Here is a 21,161-nt window from a genome sequence, read left to right on the forward strand (position 1 = left end):
AAAACAGACCACAGGCATTGGTACCTGTGTCCTTGTATTTAATCTTTCTTCTTTATAGAGTTGGTGAATATAGTTGAGTTTTGGTAGACCTATGAGAAAAAGTTACCTTTGAGTGAGGAATTGATGGATAAAGTCAGGTGATTTGATTGGGTAGAGAAGGCAATTTGGACAGGGTAATATGTCGACAATATCTGTTCATGTGACCCGTGGACTTCCCTTTGTCATCCTATGCCTGAGAATATATGAAGGGGGCTGGGAAGGCAAAGGGACGTTCAACTGTCATCACTGGCATCTTCTCTGACCATTGCACCATCATCAAATGCATTGGAATTCTCATTTGTTTCAGATTTTTCCTTCATATTCTGTGCAGCCCTAGATGCATTTTCATAACTACCTAGCTGGGAAGATGTAGGTAGACTTCCTTCTAGGAGAGGAAGCCTGCTGCAGGTTTGACTCCTGTGAAATCTAAGTAAAACTCAGAACAGTTTGCAGCTTGACTCATTTCAGATTTTGTAAGAGATCAAATCTTGGGCCTTTTTCATCAAAAGCATCATGATATTTGTGGATCAGACACTGGAGACAAAAATATCATCTCAGAAAGGGCTGAGAAAGCACATGCAGGTTAAAAATTGTTCTTGAAGCACAGATAAATACACAATTGATTGAATGCAAGTGTATCCATAAATTCCTCTCATGGACTTGACTTTCAACAGATAAGTTTATTGAAAACATATGTGTTTTAATATGATTGATATACAAGAAAAAAACCACAGGTCATTTCAGCTCTATAATGTTTGGACATTTTAGGTTTATTGAATTTACTATAAAAATCAGAGCAAAGCCATAAAACTAAGAAACAGAGATCATCTTAGGGTCAATCCTTTTTAGCAAAATTTCTGCTGTTCGCTATCTCACCTGTTGTTTTCTAGAACAGGTGAGAAAGGAGGGATGGTTTTCTGAGATAATATGGTGTCCAATATGTTGACAAATATGCAGTATATGACAAGGAAAAGCTCCTCAATATGTAATTTGAGGCAGTGTAAAAGTTGGTTATGTTACTGTGATAACTTTCTAAACTGCTGGCTACAATATGTGGTACCACTCACATCCAAAGGGAACCAGGGAAAGTATCAAGGAAATTTAGACAGAACATGAAAATTACTGAAATTGTAGTTGCTTCTGAGTCTTTTAGGCCGTTACCTACAGCTGATGAGCTCCAAGAAGAGCGAAACCAGTTAGGTCCTGTAGTACTGGCCTAATAAACAGTTGACTTCTAGGACAGATAGGGTAAGTTTTGACTGAAATCCATGAAGGTTCTTGTGTGCATGTCTTTGAACTTGAAGTGCCAGCCTTGACCAAGATATTGCCATCCTGTAGAAAGTAACCAAGTGGGTTGTTACTGGTTTGTGAGGCTCACAAATCCCAAGCTTTAGTCTTACATAGACTCTTCCTGTGTCTTGCCTGTTCTGAGGAATCTCTAACCTTTGTCCTTTTGCAAAGACAGGTATGAAAAGCAAAAGAAGGTATCACAAATTTTTCATCATTTTTTTCTTGTTACCATCCTTGATGTCCTTTGGAGAAGTTTTTAGGATCAGTCCAATATTAAATGAAGATATGGTCCATGTGTCAGGTCCACAGATTTGTCTGTCAATGCCACTTCTGTTAGGATGGCAGATACATCACTAGCTAGATTTAGACAGATAAGGAAGGAGCACTGAACAAATAAAAATGAGAGTGAAAGTACTGAGATGAGGCAGAAGAGAAAGGAGAAGAGGCTGAGACAAATGAAATGCAATTATACTCTTAGTAAAGAGGAGAATTAAAAATAGAGGAGATAAAAGAGGCTTATGGATTAGACACAAGGTGACAGAGAGGAAGTGAAAGTGTTATTGGGATACCAAAAAGGAAGCTAGAAAGATGAGAATGCAGAATGGAAGTGACCACAACAAGGGGAACAAAGAGAATGAATGCAAACTAGAAAGGAAGCAATAAAGCTGAACAAAATATAATTTATAATAGTAATTTTAAAATGTGGTTAGGAAGCACGAAGAAGAAAAAGGAATTGTAGCAAATGAGATTCCATGAGCCTATGGCAGAAGAAAAGTCAAAAAAATAAATTGAAAAGCAAAACTAAGTCCAGTGGTTGTGAGCTTTCCTTCATTAGTAGTGGTTCTGTGTCATTCTGTTACACATAATCCATTAGTTCTGTGAATTTGAGAAAGACAGCAAATATTCTTAGAATTTGTTTTGTTGGCTTACCAAGTCACTTTGATTTCTCTAGACATAGGGCATGTAATGAGCCTCCAAACAAGTGGAAGTTCCACTTAATTTATGCAAATAGAAAACTGTTAGAGTTGTTCAGAAGAGGATAGAATGAGTTTGGGCTCCTTGGGGTTTGGGGGGGGGGGGGGGGGGGGGGGGTTTTTTAATGTGTAAGTTTCTTTGGTCATATTAGTGAACAGTCCTTTCAAGGATTACAATATCTGTCTCATCTTTGCTATATCTGGAATAAGTAGTAACTGGTTCTGCTCTGGGGAAGGTGCTAGAGATAAGGGGTGAGGAAAAGGGAGATCTGACTGTAAGAAGTGCAGCTATGTGAAATTAAGTTTGAACCAGTGGTGGCATCTGGGAGATGTTCCTGTCTCTCTGGGTAATAAGAGCCAGCATCCCTCTCCATCATCCTGTGAAGGCAAGCTACATTCCCTTTTTTCCAATCATGTTCACTTAGTAGTTAATAATGTAAATGTTCTGATGGTAAGCATACTATGGCTGTGATTTGCAGAGCTGGGGGAAGCAAGTCTATTGCATATGCAGGTGATCCTATCTATTTGATACTGATATTGATATTTTAGCCAAAATTGTCTCATACACGTCAGGAGGTGTTTCTAAAAGGGCCTGAAGGCTGAAAACAATAGCCTGAAAAAAAACAAGCTGTAATGTTATTTCAGTGTAACCTAATAGGAAGGATCTGGATTATTTCAGGATGTTCTCTCTTACAACTTAGCTTTTCTGAGCTAGCTGGGACTTGGGACTATAGGCTGTACTACATAGATGTCCAGAGGTGAAGCAGACACATTTGTGTGGGTAAACTTTTTAAAGACTGTTGTAAATCCAATACCATTTTAAATCTATTTAAGTAGCACTTACCCTGTGGTTAGACACACTCTATTAACCAAAGAGCAGTATCTGTTGACTCTGTATTACTGTAAGGCAAATATTAATTCAGAAACTTAAAATTACTTTCCTCAAACTTTTAAGCTCATGGTGGGTGGACTTTCATTTATTAAATTTCCAGAGCATATTTAATTGTTTATCCATTCTGTCTAAGTACTTCTCACTGGGATATCCAAGTGCCAGGCAAACACTGGGACCAAAATTCTTCTGAAAGCCATAGGTTTTATGTGGTGTGTTTCTTTCAGCCTTTGCTGATGCAATATGTTACTGCATACTCTGTTAGCCTCATGAAATATAGCAAAGGCCTGGAAGTTGGACTTTTAAAACAGACTTCTTGAGCTAAGGACTTTCTTTGGTTTTCTTTAAATTCCCAGAACCCCCAAGTTCCAACTTCAGTTTCAAGATACCATAAGCCTCAAACTCTGCAAAGAACTCAGAAAGAAATGCTATTTTGCCCTGTTTCAAATATGAATGATTAATGTTTATTAGTTGATTTCCACTCAAAAATCATAGTTCATCTCACCTATTTAGGTTAAAACTAAGATCAGATTTGATCAAAATGAAGTTCAAAACTGTCAGAGCTTGTAAGGACATGAACATTTTTGTTGAGCTTCACAACACTTTATCAGTCTTCCATTGACAGTTAAATGGGATTTTCCACTAAATGCCACAGATAAACAATCCTTGGATTAGAAAGTCCTGAACTGTAACCTCATCTGTTGAATAAATAGCCTTTACCTGGTAACCACATCATCTGTTTGATGCAGTTAAGGATTTGATATACTGGCACTTGCTTTTGGATTAGACGCCCACATGTGCAGGGTAGTTCTGGTGTTTCTATTCCTGGTTAGTAGAATTACATGTATAAATTTGTAATTTCATGAAATTTTTATTCATTTTTTGTTTTGATTTAGTAAATATTCATCCACTTGGCATTCAAATGCAGCCTAGTTTTGTTTCAATTGTTACATATCCGAAATATTTGTAACAATCAAAGAAAAGCAAACCGAGATATACTGGTTAGAATTTACCAAATTAAAGTGAGTATCAATATACCTGTTGGTAATAGAGTTATAGTAAATGTGTTGAGTGCCTTTGAGTTAAGATTAAATAAACCTCTGAACCCAAGTTTTACTTCAGGACCAAGGTGCTAAAAACTTGTATTTATGAATTTTCTTGCCATTTTAAAAATTTGTATTTACAAAGTTTCTTGTTTTGATCATAATATCATACAGTTCTGTTTGAATGTATATGAGGGATATCATGTCTGTAAGGAGAGGGATGATTACGTTCAGTATGCTAAAAGAAAACTTATTCTTACTTGTTTTACCGTGCTGGCCATTTGCCTTTACATTTATTGTTACAGTCAACTAACACTTCAGCCAGCTATCCACCACAGTCTGGGCCCTTAAATGATAGATTAGGCTGCAGCCAGGGGTGTGATTGGGTCATACCTCAGAGCAACACAAGTACTTGCTGGCTACAAGAGCAGCAATCTGTCAGGGAAGAGAGAGGGACCAGCACAGGGCTTGTGAAACAACCCTGGAGCTCTGGTAGTTTTTAACTCTAAAGGTACGGATATCACAAAGTTCCTGAAGTTGTATGTTCAAAGGAAGCTGTGGTCCAGATTAACAGGCACTTAGTTAAAAGAGAAAAGGTCAGAGAGAATTTTTTCTTAATATCTTTGGAAAAACCTGGTGATTCATTCCTTATAATAAAGGAGCGTTTTCTATTAGCTAGAACAACATTAAAAAAAAAAAACCAAACCACCCACCCCTAAAATTTTCTCAATAAAGCAGACTAGGAAGGCAGGAAAATCTGGAAGAAACAGAGGTCCTCTTTATGTAAATTGTATGTGACAGGAAAAGTTTAAAATTATCTGGCTTTGCATGCAAATTAATTTTACTTCTGCACGTGAAAAAGGCTTCACTTTCAGGAAACCTATGGGGCATTTGTGCTAAAGAACCTGTGCAAAATGGTCTATATACATGCCTTTGAGTGCACTGTGCAGCTGCAAACACTTGCAGGCACACTAACTTGTATATACCTATTAATTTATATTTTTAGACATCTATTTTATGACTGTATTTGTCAGCCACTAAGAGAGCATTGAGTTTACCCCTTACAAAAGCCATTGTCCTAAAAGAATTTTGCAGGTAGAAAGGTAGCTGTTGCCCAAAAATGGTAGACCTTTTGCAGGACATACACAAGTTAGAGGCCTGAAACAAATCTGAAGCCTGTTATAGCAACTTTCTACTGCTAAAAGTCCATTATCTCATTATATCAGATAAGCACGTGACAACCTGTGATGTGATGACCAGTGGAGAAACCTGCTAATTTATGTATCCCACCATCCACAGTACATCTGGGTCCAGGAAAGTTTAGTAACCTGTGGACCTGCAGGGTGGTGCTGTGCAAAACTATAGAGGCCCCTTGATCATGCAAATATACCCGCTTGTTTCCACACTGCACAGATGAGCAGTGTGTGCCTTGTTAAGAAAAGACTTTGAGATGTCAGGCTGAATGCGCATGCACTGTGTGAAGGTTTGTGGCAGCTTACTTACCCTCCTCACCCTTTGGACAGTTTGGACTCACTGACTATGTCCGCAGTGACTCTGCCTTATGTGCACTGTAAGCCTTAAGTTCTTCCTACTGCATCCAGCTTCTGGAGAACTTGCTCTACAGCTGCACCTTGTGTGGGAGACACGACATAGATTTCCAGCTGTATGCCACTTCTGTGCCAACTGCTGTGCACTAACTCCTCCAGTGGGACAGCCATGGGCTCCAACATCCCAAACAAATCCAAATAATTACCAAATTCTCCAGCAAAATTTCCAGGTAGAAAAGGAAAATTAATGTAGGGGAACCCACACCAACACGTCTGACCTCATGAAGGAGCAAAGGTCATCAGCAGGAAATCAGCTCAGATGCACCTACCACCACCCAGTGTTAAGATGCAGAAATTAAGAGACATTTCTGTCAGGGATAGTGAACAAGATTCTCTCAGCTTTATTTGCACTTGATCTCAGGAGTCAACTTAGAAATAGTACGCAACATACTGATATGTCCCGGTTACTTTTATAAGCACACTTAAAAACGTGAGTAGTAAACACATTTTATATTAAATAAGGCATTTTTTTCACTTGTTGGTCTATAAAAAAAGCGTAGCTCATGTCTAGCTCTTCATAAAAAGAATTTGTAATTATTTATAAGACAGTTATAGATTATTTATAAATATACTCATAGTATAAAATATTCATGTTTTTCCAAGAACTGGGAAAACAAAGTAGGGCTTCTGCAAAGCATGGTAGATTTTTCAAAATCCCTTTTCATGCAGCACAGACCTTATGCAGTTTTTCATTGCTTCCATTTCCAAATTCATTCATTTCTAGTTTATTGTTTTAACTTATGTATTGATGCAGTACTGCTGTCTCAAGGGGAAAATGGGATTACTTTTCTGTATAATAACATTAAAGCCTACAAGTTGCCACTGGTGCACATCAGGACAAATGTTCTGGTATGTACATACCTTCCTGGAATCACAATTGCCGGAAAGTCTCTCACAGGCTCTGTTGCTGGCCACAAAGGCAATAACACAGTAATGAAGCTTTAGGTTGACTGTATAAATCTTTCGTACAATATTGCAGTCTAATTTACAATACTGCACCAACAATATCCACAATAGCTGACACTGTGAAACACTAAGCAATCTAGTCTACCCTGCAAAAATCTATGCTTATTTAAATGCTCCAAATAAAAGTTATTGTTTTAGAAATTAAGATAGTGATGAGCCTCAGAGAACTGATTTTAACTCCGAGGTCTTTGGTACTATTTCTTCTTCTTTTTGGATGAATCATTATTTAAAATGAAAATAAAAGCACTGTTTTGTCTGTGTTCTATTAATTAAGTCAGGAAAGACTACATGTCTTTTCACATTTATAGTGGGAATGCTGACTTCAGTATGTGAGATGGAGACCCCATTAAATGAGAAATAGTAATATGCAAGTTTGTCTGAGATGTTTCACACATACTGCTCTTGAATACAGGCTGAATATTTCCTTTGAAAACCTGAGAAAAAAAGTATCTCTGGCTTATGAACTATTTTCAATAACACAGAATAAAAATTCTGAGACCATTCTTAAGTAGGAAGACCTTTGATTTTGGGACCAGACCTTCACCATCTTGAAATATAGGTGTAGTTAACCAAGTGACAAACCTCACAGTGATAACACAATAGTCAGCATTCCCAGCTATTCTCAAATCCGCAGATATACTGCTAGATAAGGTTTCTCCATCTTCCAAAGGGAAAACAAAAGGGATCTGCTGAAACCAAAGCTTATCCTAGAAATGCTGAAAAAAACAATAAACTGAGTAAATTTAAAAATAAAACCTCCATGTAACTATCAGATGGATGGAAAACACCATAATTTTTCAGGTTTTAGGATGAGTCTTTCCCTACAGAGAATATAAAAAAACCTGAGTAACTTCTGCCTTCTAAGAAACTGAAAAGGTATCTAGATCTTTGAGAATGAATTGGTCTTTTTCTGTGTTTGGAAAACACCACCAGTGATTGAGAGTCTTTCCTGATAGTAATAATAATAATAATGCATTGTCCTGTACTGAGAAGGGTTATCTGCAATTTCAGAATGGACAACATTTCAGTGGAGTGTATTACTGCTACTCTCTTCCCAGTTAATAAAATGTGAAATACACAATTTCTAAGGTTTTACACTTTTAGGGTACTTAGTGAAAACAGCAGTGTTGTTGGAGATAGCCCTGCAAGATGAGTGCTCTGCTTAGTTTGGCCAAGACTAGGGCAATTTTGTGGTAAATTCCACAAACAACATGAAGGGAAAACTTCTGCCTTGTTGATTTATTGGACTGTCCCTTTTAATGCATGGCACAAAGTTCCCAGCTTCTGGACGTGTGCTAGCAGATAGCAACCCCGGTGTTGTAGTCCAGTTTTTCATCAGCATGGTTTTATTTCTGTATTGACTCCTTTCTGACAATCTCAAGCAAGAAACTTGATGACCTTGGCTTTATAAGGAATGTATTACCTTCAGATTTAGCATCTCACCTCCCCGCCTGACATTCTTGTGAATGAAGTGGCTGAAACAAGAGGCTCCCTGTGGATATATCAGGCACTTCCAGCCCCTTCTTTACAAACTATTGTATAATGTGCATGCACAAGCTGAAATAATGCTTTTGCAGAGAATTCCTGACTCTTGCATTTCTAAGGAGATACAGAGATCTAGAATGAAAAATATTTTGATTACTGGTTAAAGAGAAGTCCATCAGCTACCTTCTTCCCAAAGTCAGAGGTTCTGTCTTATTGGCATCACATGCCAATATTTTTCAAATTGGTCCGGTGTTACAGTAAAATGAGGCATGGTCAGTTCAGAGTTTTATAGATAGAAAATTGTTAGCAAATGCAGTGTTAATATCTCATCAGGAATAGTCAGTCAATGTCTTCCTACCTGCTGAAATTTTTCTACAGACCCTCTGCATTCATTTCCAAATTACTAATATTTAGTGACAAATATGCATCCAGGATTTTTTGTATCAAACCATGTAAAAGTTTAATTCAAATCTGCTCTGTGTTTTGCCTGAGAGTTATTGAGATGTAGACTTCTTTGGTATAAGTAGCTAAGCTTTTATTCTGAAATAAATATAATGTCACAAATAATTTAAATGTGATTGGGAGCATCATAGAAAACTGAGAATGTGATAATTCCCACTTACCTTCTTTTTCGAATTTTAAGATACTCAAGCAGACATGACTTTTTTTTCCCATGTCTATGGGCTTCCTTTCACACACTGTGGATACCATCATTGCTCATAAATTAATAATCACAAATCTGGAAAAGCTCATAACATTAGGATTCAGATAACGGTAGTCTAGAGAGCTGTCTTTAAAGCCAGAAGTGGTTATATCCTGAAGAAGTATCAACAAAGTATTATTAACTGATTTTAAAATATTATATCTAATTCTAGAAGTGTACTTTCCAATTTTCCCTCCAAACTAAAGAAACAATATATTTTTCCAAACCAAAATTATTTATGGAGAACAATGAAAATTACAAAGAAAAAAACTCTAATTGCTGAAACTCAGGGAGGATTTCCGAAAGGAAAATGAGATGTAGAAATCAAGTTTGTGTTTTAAATCTTTTCTGCTTCACAAGAAAATCTACCAGAATAATGGGAAGAGTTGCATTTCAGTCTGGAACTTAATCATATATGATAAATTAAGGTTCACAGGAGCTTTTTTTTTTAAAAACTCAAGGCTACAAAGTTTCATTGAAGAGTGGATTTGGAAAGAAGTTGTTTTGTTTTACTAGCCTCAAATTAGAGGATTGTTTTCATGCTGGATGTGTTTCCACAGGATCAGGGAAGAGAAGAAATGCCATCTGATTAACAACAGTGAAACACAACAGGAACACTTGCAGAGAACTGTTATATGCCATGCAACTGGTGTGACTATAGCAGTTTAAAAAAAATTAAAAAAAAAAAAAAAGCAAAAGAAAATAATGCAAGAGGAATTTTAGAAATGCTTTCAAATGGCCAATTCATTGGCCCAAAAAGGCAAAAATAGATCAGCTGTATAGACTAACCATCATTGTTTGTATTATTAGAATTACATAGCTGATCAATATCCAGCAGAATACACCGAGACTGAAAAAACTTCCAGTAGACTGAAGGAACCTGCTTTAGGAACAGTTTGACATACATAAAGTGGCTGCATCTATAATGATTATTGAGCATCACTCCAAACTCAGAAAGTTTTTCCCTTTTAGTCTTACTAGAAGGCTGTGAAGACTTCACTCTTCTGATAGCCAGAAATCTTCTGAACTCCATCTAAAACTACTGATGGCCAATGTGCTGTATGTCATGGGGATATTCAGACATACTGTCTTTCTCCCTTCCATTTGCTAAGGAAGATGAGACAAACTCATCAAATCTTGTCTCATAAGATGGGGTCTTGATTCCCCATATACTCCTTTTGGCTTTTTCCTCCATTTGTTCCAGTTTGTTCTTTTTGAACATGTGTGACCATAGCTGCAGACAGTAGCTATGGAATTTCATGAGTGGTTTACACAATGGCACAGATGTGCCCATATTTCCTACTGAAAATGCATTGCTGTGTGTATTCCAGGGTCATACCTGCCTTCTTCATAGCCTTTCTACACCAAAGACTCAGTTGTCCTGTGATCAGCTGGATCACACTTTCCTTTTTTCTAGTATTTCCTCCTAATAAGTTCCCAGTTTACAGCAGAATTTATTAATCACCAAGTAAATGACTTTGCATCTTGCAGTGTGAACTTTCTCCATTTCTGTTACTCAGTCCTTAATGTCATCCAGACCCAATTTGACTCATTACTCAGAACACTTCTTAATATTATTTTATTAGCAGATGTCAGTACCAGCTCTATTTCTTGTTTTGCAGTCATTAATAATAATGATAGGATCAGGGTAAGTTCTTCAAGGAACTCCATTAGTACTATAGTTCCGCATACAACTCTACCCATTATTTAATTATAAACTTTCAAATCTGTGCACTTATATTCACCTTTGCTAACAATTTCATATATGGCATTATAGCAAATACTTTACAAAAGACCACCATCAGCCATCAGGCTTTTAAACACACCACTGGGGGTTTTTTTGTCCGTAATTAAATAAAATGGGCCCTACCAGTCAGTTTCCTGGGGAGAATACTACACTGCCAAAGAGGAATGCTGATATAAGATTTCAGCCAGCTGTGGGCTTCCTAGTCAGAGTTCATGTTAGATCCGCTCTGTGATCAGTCTTTTGAGCAAGGAGGACTGAAACAAAAATGGTGAAGGGAAATCTTTATTCAACTACCACAGCAGAACTAAAAATGCGAGAAGTATTGGCTATACAGTGTAGTATAAAGAAAAGCTACACAACAAGAAGCAAGTACTGATAGAAAGTTCAAAAAACTTGATAACATTAAGTTAGCCAGATCATAGAAACTAAGTGATAAAATATCTCCTTCCAATTCTGCATTAAAATTTTAACTGATAAGAGTCTCAGCCACCATGTGATTATGTTGGGAAGTATCCGAAAGAAAAATATTCTGCACCAAGAATTTCATTTTTATTCATCTTCTGATAGCAATTGTATTACCAAAAAAAAAAAATACTCTTGTACTAGACATAACTATAAACAACATTTCTTTTGTCACCTAGTCACAAAGGAAAACCTGGGCAGACTTGTGACGTGAGGTTCTCTGCTGCATGCTCGACTGCAACCAGTTGTATCATATTACATGTATTGATATAGGAATAAAATCATATTATTTATAAGTTTCTCAGAAAAAAATGGGATTTTATTGCTAATATCTAGAATGGACTTTTAAGGGATGCAATTTTAAGCATGATTAAAATGAATGTAGGTAAACAATGCAAATTTGCCAAACAAAATTCATCTTTAGCTTAAATCCCTTAAAATTAATGGAAGTGCATGTGGGACAGGTTACCCATCAGACTTATAATGCACTCTTCTTAAGCAAAGTTCTTAATTTTCCTTTCTCATTTAACTCTGTTCCCCAAAACTGCTTTTCCACTAAGACCTTTGAAAAAGAACTTAACCACCAAAAGAACTTAATGATTAGGTAGAGCAGCAATTTAGGGAAGTCCTTAATATTAATAAAAAATTTAATGAGTGAGCTCTGTGAAAATCATCTTGTTCATCACCTTGTCATATTCTACCCTTCTTACTCTCTTTCATTAGCCTGAATTTTATAACTCTGCTTATAGTTTTCTTAACATAAATAAATACCATGCACTTTACTTAAGTTATGTATTAAAAGAGCCACAAACTGACAGTAGATACAGCCATAACAAAGCATGCTGAAAGTCTCTCCAGGAAATACAATGTTTGCTTGTGAAGTGGTTCAGGCGGTGCTTACAATATTTTGCTGTTGTATATAAAAGCTGGGGTTTTTTCTTTTTTAAAGAACAGTTCACTCATTTTTTGACAGTAATTCAAATCCTTAAAAATTTTTGTGACTATCAAAATTCATTTGATTTGTGAATGTTTCTAGAGGGTCTAACCAGATCTATTGTTCCAGTCTCATAGGCTTACCTTTGGTTCTGTGGACTAAACACCCTCTGAATAGAAACCTGAGGCAGTCATGTCAAAACTTGTTGTTGCCTGGCCTCATGCAACTTTTCCCAACCCAGATATTAACAGTTTGGGGCACTCTTTTTATTTTTTCAGTGAAACATCAATATTTTGTACAGAATGCATATAGTTTTTCTTAGGAAAAGCTAGTTTAAAAGGAATTTTTTTTTTCTTTTGACAAAATAATGCTAATAGAAAATATTCAACTAGTTCTACTGCCTGAGTCCTTTTGAATGTCCCAGTCTCAACTGGTCAAGAAGTGACAACCATAAAACCTTTTTCAGTCATGTTAACACCAGCCTGGTGTCAGGTTGCCTTTCTCTAAATCCATAAGACTTTACTGGCAAAGTCTGTGCTACAACTTTTTCAGAGGGGTCCCATCTACTTATACCACAAGTATTGAAAATGAAGATGTCCCTCCTCTGGTTCAGTACTAGTTCAGCTTGCTCTGGACAAATGTCCCCAGTGTGAGGTCTGCAAATCAAGGAATATGCTGCAAAATTTGGAGATAATTCAGGGAAAAACTGTGAGACTGACTAGAATTGGAAAACAAGTATTGCATTGACTCGTAAGAGAATATGTTTGGTTTATCAAAGAGAAGGTTAAAGGGCTATCCAGAGGCAACCTTAAAATGCATTTAATACAGCAACAAAAATATCAAAAGGGGGATATTAAAACAGCAAGCAAAGCTACTGGAAGACCCAATGACTGAAAACTGACACTATGCAAAATCTAGATTACAAGCAAGCTACAAAGTCATGTCTCTGAACATGTTAGGAAGAATTGTGGTAGCTTCTCCATGCTTTCAAACCAAGATTTTATCTTTTAAAAAATTCATGGTCTGTTTCAACCATAATTATTGTATTTAAAACAGAAGACAATTCTAGAAAATCCTGGTTTATGCAGTGGAACCAACAAGATGACTACATGTGTCCCTTCTGTCCTTAAAATCTATTATTTTCCAAATGCCATTTTCTCTAACATAACACTGTACAGTCACAATGCAGTAATTTCAGTCTGATTTTTTTTTTCTGTCTTCTGTTACGTTTTGTTTCCTTTGCTGGCTTTGCAATTTTTTGTTCCTTTTCTTTTTTGTTTGGGTTTTTTTGTTTGTTTCTTCCTTTTACTCCAGGAATTGGTCAAGGGGTTCCAGTGGTGGCCCTCATTGTGGAAGGAGGTCCAAATGTTATCTCCATTGTTCTGGAGTACCTGCGAGACACTCCTCCTGTTCCTGTTGTGATATGTGATGGCAGTGGCCGGGCATCTGACATCCTTGCCTTTGGTCACAAATACTCTGAAGAAGGAGGGTAAGTCATTTCCTAGTGTGTGTTCTTTCTCCATCCACAGGTTCAATTTGGTGGTAAGAGAGAGACCAGGAAATTATTAGCAATACACTGCAAAAGTAATACCTTCCTCACATGGCTGTTTCCATCATCGATACAGGTGAAATATTGAAGACATCCAGAACACAAAAAAGGGAAGAGTTAAAGCAACACTAAGGAAAGTCTACAGAATAAAACAGTGGTGTAGAAACTGTATCATATGGTTACTTGCCATGACATGTTAATAACTTGACAAGTACAATGTATGATATCTTGCAGTTGCAGGTCAAGGGATTCAGTCAAAGGGCATGGGGAATTATTTTCACTGGCTTAGGTATGCTATGTTTTTATAATATAGTGTACTGCTGTCTTCAGGTTTCATTTAGCCCCATATGTTCATATAAGCTTGTTTGTATTCACCTTTCCTATTGGGCATGATTCTGCACACCTATATTCACACATGACTGCTGGTGCACTGATCTGTTTGCACTGTCCCACCTTTCTCTGCAGACTCAGGGTGAGGCAAGGATAGTATTTAACTTTTATTATAGAACATTCAAGTGTGGTTTTGTTGATTCAGGCTGTAAGCATGCTTTGCAAGTTCCAAAGCACTTATTATTACTGAATGCCCAAATCTTTAATGTTCTTTGTTCTTCTTTACCCCCAAAGATATGTAAACAACCATAGAATCACAGAGCAGTTGAGATTGGAAGGGACTGCTAGAAATCATCTGGTCCAACACCCCTGTTCAAGCAGGGCCACCTACAGCCAATTGCCCAGGATCACATCCAGATGGCTTTTTAATATCTCCAAGGATGGAAACTCTACAAGCTCTCTGGGCAAACTTTACCAGTGCTCAGTTACCTACGCAGTAAAAAAGTATTTCCTGATGTTCAGAGGGAACCTTCTGTGTTTCAGCTTGTGCCCACTGCCTCTAGCCCTGCCATTGGACACCACTGAAGAGAGTCTGGCCCCATCTTCTTTACACCCTTCCTTCAGATATTTATATACATTGATGAGAACCTCTCTGAGACTTCTCTGCTCCAGGCTGAACAGTCCCAGCTCCCTCAGCCTTTCCTCATACATGAGGTGATCCAGTCCCTTCAACATCTTAGTGGCCCATCCCTGAATGCTCTCCAGTATGTCCATGTCTCTTTTGTACTGGGGAACCCAGAACTGGACACAGGACTCCAGGTGTGACCTCCCCAGTGCTGAGGAGAGAAGGATCACCTGCCTCAACCTGCTGGCAGCGCTATTCCTAATGCAGCCCAGGATAGCATTAGTCTTTGTTGTTGCAGTGGCACATTGCTGGCTCATGTTCAACCTGGTGTCCACCAGGACCCCAGGTCCTTTTCTGCCAAGCATCCTTCCTGCTGGGAAGCCCTTAGCATGTACTGATACATGGGGTTGTTCCTCCCCAGGTGCAGGACTTTGCATTTCCCCTTGTTGAACTTCACAAAGTTCCTGTCAGCCCATTTCTCCAGCCTGTCAAGGTCCATCTGCCAGAGGGCAGCACAACCCTCTGGCATATCAGCCACTCCTCCCAGTTTTATATCATCAGCAAACTTGCAGAGGGTACACTCAGCCCCATCTTCCAGATCATTAATGAGGATGTTGAGCAGGATTGGATCCAGGATTGGTCCCTGGAATACACTAGTTGCTGGCCTCCAACTAGACTTCACACCACTAATCACAACCCTCTGGGTCCAGCCATTCATCCAGTTTTCAATTCACCTCACTGTCTGCTCCTCCAGCCCATACTTCAACACTTTCTGTGAGGATCTTATGGGAGACAGTGTCAAAGGCCTCACTGAAGTCTACCTAGAAAATATCCACTGCTTGCTCCTCATCTACCAAACCTGTTATTTCATCAGTTTATCAAGGATGACTTTTCCTTGGTGAATCCACGATGATGACTCCTGATCATCTTCATGTGCCTGGATATCATTTCCTGGATTAGCTGCTCCATCACCTCCCCAGGGATCAAGGGGTGGCTGACCAGCCTGCAGTTCCCTGGGTCCTCCTTCTCGCTCTTCTTGAAGATCCTGTGACCACTGTTTTTCTCTAGTCCTCATGCAGTTCTTCCAATTGTCATGATTGTTTAAAAATTATGGGGTGGCCTGGCAATGATATCACCCAGCTCCCTCAACATTTGTGAGTCCATCCCATCAGGGCCCGTGGACTTATGTATGTCTGGTTTGTTTCAGTATTCCTTGACCTGATCCTCTTCCACCAAGGGTATGACTTCCTTCCTCCAGAATGTCCCCCCTGGTCTGTGGGGCCTGGAATTGAAGAAGGCACTCAGTTCTTTGGCCTTTTCCATGTCCTATGTCACCGGGTCCTCTGCCCCTTTTGTTGAGCCTCAGAGGAGGTGATACTTGAATATTGACCAGCTTTCTTGGGCCCCTCTTCCCTCTGGGTCTTACCCTGTAGGCCTCATCCAAGCACCAAGCAGATCCCCAAAGAAGCTAAAGTCTGCTCTCCTGGAGTTCAGGGCTGTGATCTTGCTTTTTGCCTTCTCCCTCCTCTCAGAATCCTGAACTCCACCATCTCATGGTCACTGCAGCCGAGGCTGCCTTTGACGTTCACATCCCCATTGAGTCCCTCTTTGTTGGTGCATATGAGGTCCAGCAGAGCACCTCTCATTGGCTGCTCTGTCACTTGGGTCAGGAAGTTCTTGTCAATGCACTCCAGGAACCTCCAGGACTGCTTATACCCTGCTGTGTTGTCCCTCCAGCAGATACATCAGTGGTGTTGATTCTCCATAAGGATGAGGGCCTGTGAACATGAGGCCGCTCCTAGCTGTCTGTAGAGGGCCTCATCCACTTGTTCTTCCTGGTCATGCAGCCTACAGCAGACACCTAGTACAAAGTCACCCTTACCTGTCTTCTCTTTAAGCCTAACTCATAAACTCTCAGTTGGCTTATCATCCATCCCCAGGCAGAGCTCCATGCACTCCAGCTGTTCTCACACAAAGGGCAACTCCAACTCCTCATCTTCCCAGCCTGTCTTTCCTAAGAGCTTGTATCCCACTATTGCAACACCTCCAGTCATGGGAGCCACCCACCATGTTTCTGTGATCTCAACAAGATCGTAGCCCTACAACTGCACACAGATCTAACTCATTATGTTTATTTCCCATACTGTGCACATTAGTATACAGGCACTTTAGAGAGGCACCCCACCATACTGATTTCCCAGAAAGGGCTTTTGGGATTTCTCCATAACGGTGCCCTGTAAACACTTTCTTGCTTACATAAAAATGGTGGAGGTGAAACCGCTTAAGCCCCTTTTTGTTGATTTTGTGATCCCTTCCCATCATGTCACTCCCGGCTCTTTGCTCATCAGCTTTGTGTATCACGCTCTCACAGGGCTGCTGGTGACTCTCCCTCCCTCCCCCAGCATTCCTATTTTAAAGGCTTTCTTACCAGGTCAGCCATTTCAGCAAAGGTAATTTTGCCCTGCTTAGCGAGGTTGATCCCATCTCTCACAAGCAGACAGTGATCTGCAAACATGGTCCCATATCCATAGAATGCTGTCACCAACACCAGCTCTTCAGCCAGCTACTGACCTGTATTATCAGTGTCCTTCTCCCCACACCCTTTCCTCTGAATAGCAAGATTGAGGTGAGAACACCGCCTGGGCTCCCATGCCCATGACTTCTGCTCCCAGAGCTCTGTAGTCACTTTTGATACTCTCCAGGTTTCCCTTCACAGTATCACTGGTAACCATGTGAAAGAACAGCAGGCAGTAGTAGTCAGATGGTCAGACAAGCTTTGGCAGTCCCTCCACAACATCCTGGTTCTGGGCCCCAGCAGGCAGCAAACCTCTCTAGTTGATAGGTCAGGTCAAGAGGTGAATGTTTCTGCCCCTTGCTTCAAGGGGTTGCCCATTATAATCACTCACTGCTTCTTCCTGGTGGTCTTGCATGGGTTAGGGTCAGGTGATGTAGATCCTTTCCTTGAAGGCACATGTGGCTTCTCTTCAACATGGAGAGCAGTAAATCTATTTTGTAGTTGTAAGCTGTTAGGTGGGGCAGGAGCCTTACTCTTGGTGTCAGCAGTCACCAGCTTTCGTCCTTTGCCTTCTCCAGAGGTTACACTTACCTAAATACTAGGTGTGTACACTGCCTGCAGCTCTATTGCAGTTGGGGTCCAGGGTTCTTCAAGCTGTTGCATCTCAGAGAAGATCCTGTCTATCTCCTTTCCATCTTCTCTGATGCTGTGTAACCTGCTCACTTCGTTCCATAACTCCTATGTTTGGTGGCATAGCTCCTCCAAGACAGCAGACCTACAGGAAAGAAGGCCATATCTCTTGGCATCAAAGATAAACCCTTCAGCTTGGGACTTGGAGAACTGCATCCACCACCCAGAGCTCCATCTGCATCCAAGCTTCTGCTCTGGCAGGAGCAGCTACTCCAGCACCTGCCACAAAAATTACCCTATGGCATGTCACCACCATACCCAAGACTTTTTACACTGGAAAAAATTCAGCTGAGGCCACCTTCTTTACACCCTCTTGCACAAGCTGCTGCATCTGTTGGCTGTACTCTTGGCCTGGTTCTTGTATAGGCCTCTCTCATGCACCCGCTAATGGGTGCTTGACCCTCCCTAATAAGGGGTCGGTTGCAAATAAGGTTACAGACACCCTGGGTCAAGGGCTGTTCATCATGCTCCTTAGAAAATGCTGGAGCTTTCTCAGGCCCGTAACCTGGCTGCCCTTACCTCATCCTCAGGCACCCTCAGAAGGTTTCCAGGTGTTCTCAATGATCGTGGACCTTGTCCACAGAAGCTCCCAAGCAGAACCCATAGTCTGCTGCTCAGAGTAGGAAACAACAAATAAGGGAGGATTTAATAATTTGAGAACAAAACATAAAAGTGGAACCAAAATCCCCTCAGAGTCTTATAACTAAGAGCTATTTCATGCTTTTTGTCTAAGTAGCTGCAGTAATCTCCCAATCAGGATTCACTGGGAAGGGACTCTTTTGTGTGTGTTAGAATATGTGAAGATAAAACATAAATCTATCAACACGGAGCTCTAGAACAAGCACTATTATGTTTTTTTTAAATAAGTGTAATCATGAACTTACTCAACCTAAAACTCCTACTGGGGATAAGATAGTTTTCCACTAATACTTAAATCCAGTTTATAGTCAGGTTCATACATAGTCCAGTGCTGTATCTGGGATAGATCTGAATGTGCCAGGTTTCATCTGAATCTTTGAGAAGTTGTTTCTCTGGTTTTGGTGATCTCACTGTTAACACATTTAACATAACCATACTCAAACATAGTTTATCCCTTTGTTTGCTATGTACCTATACAGTTTCCATCTATTTTGTCTGTGTTCTGATGACATAATGAAAAAGAATACAGCAGAAGAGAACGAATGCAATTTATTTCAATATATAAAGGGGGCTTATAAGAAAGATAAAGAGAGACTTTTTACAAGGGCCTGTAGTGACAGGACAAGGGGCAATGGTTTTAAATTGAAAGAGGGCAGCTTTGGTTGGGTGTAAGGAAGAAATTCTTCATGATAAGGGTGGTAAGACACTGGAACAGGTTGTCCAGAGAAGCTGTGGATGCCCCATCCCTAGAAGTGTTCAATGCCAAGTTGGACAGGATTTTGAGCAACCTGACCTTGTGAAAGATGTCCCTGCCCACAGCAAGGGGTTGGACTAGATGATCTTTAAAGCTCCTTTCCAACCCAAACCATTCTATGATTCCATGATTCTATTTCATCATCACAAACTCCTGCATGTAAGAAAGGCAAGTGATAGAATCACTAGAGGCAGAACAAGCAAGTCATTTCTTGCCTGCAACTCTCAAGTGTGGCTTTGTGAAATCTATTACTCTCCCTTACTACGGGTCTTCTTTCTGTGGTGGTGCCATTCCAGGTGGTGCCTGCAATATTATCGAATAGCATAATTTTTTTTTCCGGATTTTTTTTTTCCTGTTCACCTTGCACTAAATAGAATGCACAAACTGTGAAATTTGTAAAGCTAGCTAGTGGGAATTTCAGTTTGTTCACCCTACTTCAGAAAACATCAGTCTAAAATGCAATGATATTTTTAAGAATACCACAAGTGAAACAACAATATTATTTATATTCATAAAAATATGTTAGCCAAATACATTAGACTTCAGATAAAAATTGGGTACTTTTCACCCTCTGTAACCTACTTTTGAATAGTACTTAGCAATATGAGGAGAATACTGAACAATTGGCACATTAACAGTTCAGCTACTAGCTTTTTCTTCTGGATGGAATCTAAGTAGGTTATACAAAACTGTGTCTATTAGATTTTAAATCAATGTAGCACATCCAAATTGCATGCAGAATTTAATTCTGTAGTCCACTGTGCAATCAGACTATAAAGTTAAAAACCTATTTTAATTCTGGCTGCTGGCTGTGAATCAGGGTCTTCGCCAAGACACAGCATATCTTCCAACTGCTATGCACTGGATATCTGATCTAAATAATTCAAAAACCACATCATTCACATCATTCATGGCAGCAACAGACTCAGCACTTGCATGTTGGTATTATCAAGCTGTTTCTTCAGTGTCTTAAATTCTCACTCATTGCAGACCGATATGGATTCATTTTCTACATATAAGGATGTGTGGATGTGTGTACTAAGCACTGATGTGATTTTTTAAGTTTATTTGGAAGTTTGTTTCCAGGGGGAAAAGAACTATATTTGGAGGTGAATGAGGATAAAATATAGCTCTCTGCTTGCGTTTCGATCAGTGTGGTGCCAATCCATCCTCTCAGAGACAACCTTAAGAATGTTGGACAATTGCATATCTGCCCAACAGGTCCTTTTGTATTGGGTTTCACAGAATTGTGATGTGCCTGCCTTCCCTCATCATTATTTATTCTTCCTAATTGATTTCACATAGTAGAAAAAGGAATGATTTTTTTATATTAATCAAGGTGCAGTACCCCTTTGCAATGTCAATGTATGTGCATCCTTGAAAAGACAAGAGACAAGAAGCTTGAATCTTCCTTATTTTAAGGCCTGATTATAGGCTTTCCTCATGAAAGGAAAGTCCATACCTGGACTTGTGCAAAGCATTTGACACTGTCCCACATGACATCCTTGTCTCTAAACTGGAGAGACATGGATTTTACAGATGAACCACTCAGTGGATAAGGAATTGGCCAGATGGTCCACACTCAAAGAGTTGTGCTCAACAGCTCGATGTTCAAGTGGAAACCAGTGACAAGTGTCATTCCTCAGGGGCCAGTATTGGGACCAGCACTGTTTAACATCTTTGTTGATGACATGGACAGTGGGATTGAGTGCACCCTCAGCAAGTTTGCCAACGACACCAAGCTGTGTGGTGCGGTTGACACACTGGAGAGAAGGGATGCCATCCAGAGGGACCTTGACAGGCTTGAGAGGTGGGCCTGTGAGAACCTCATGAAGTTCAACAAGGCGAAGTGCAAGGTCCTGCACATGGGTCAGGGCAATCCCAAGCACAAACACAGACTGGGCGGAGAATGGATTGAGA

At 39.6% G+C, this 21,161-nt stretch overlaps 1 protein-coding gene across 4 annotated transcripts in view; it reads left to right on the top strand.

Annotated features, from left to right (window-relative positions):
* TRPM3 (transient receptor potential cation channel, subfamily M, member 3) overlaps positions 1-21,161 on the top strand; it is a 276,569-nt gene that overhangs the window by 164,270 nt on the left and 91,138 nt on the right. For all 4 annotated transcript variants that reach the window (XM_010568605.1, XM_010568607.1, XM_010568608.1 and 1 more), the window contains exon 7: positions 13,454-13,628. In XM_010568605.1, the coding sequence (XP_010566907.1) occupies positions 13,454-13,628 (175 nt within the window). The remainder of the gene's footprint in view (positions 1-13,453; positions 13,629-21,161) is intronic.

The sequence above is a fragment of the Haliaeetus leucocephalus genome, unplaced genomic scaffold, assembly GCF_000737465.1.
Source record: "Haliaeetus leucocephalus isolate CR32 unplaced genomic scaffold, Haliaeetus_leucocephalus-4.0 Scaffold251, whole genome shotgun sequence".
In the NCBI taxonomy this organism is placed as follows: domain Eukaryota; kingdom Metazoa; phylum Chordata; class Aves; order Accipitriformes; family Accipitridae; genus Haliaeetus; species Haliaeetus leucocephalus.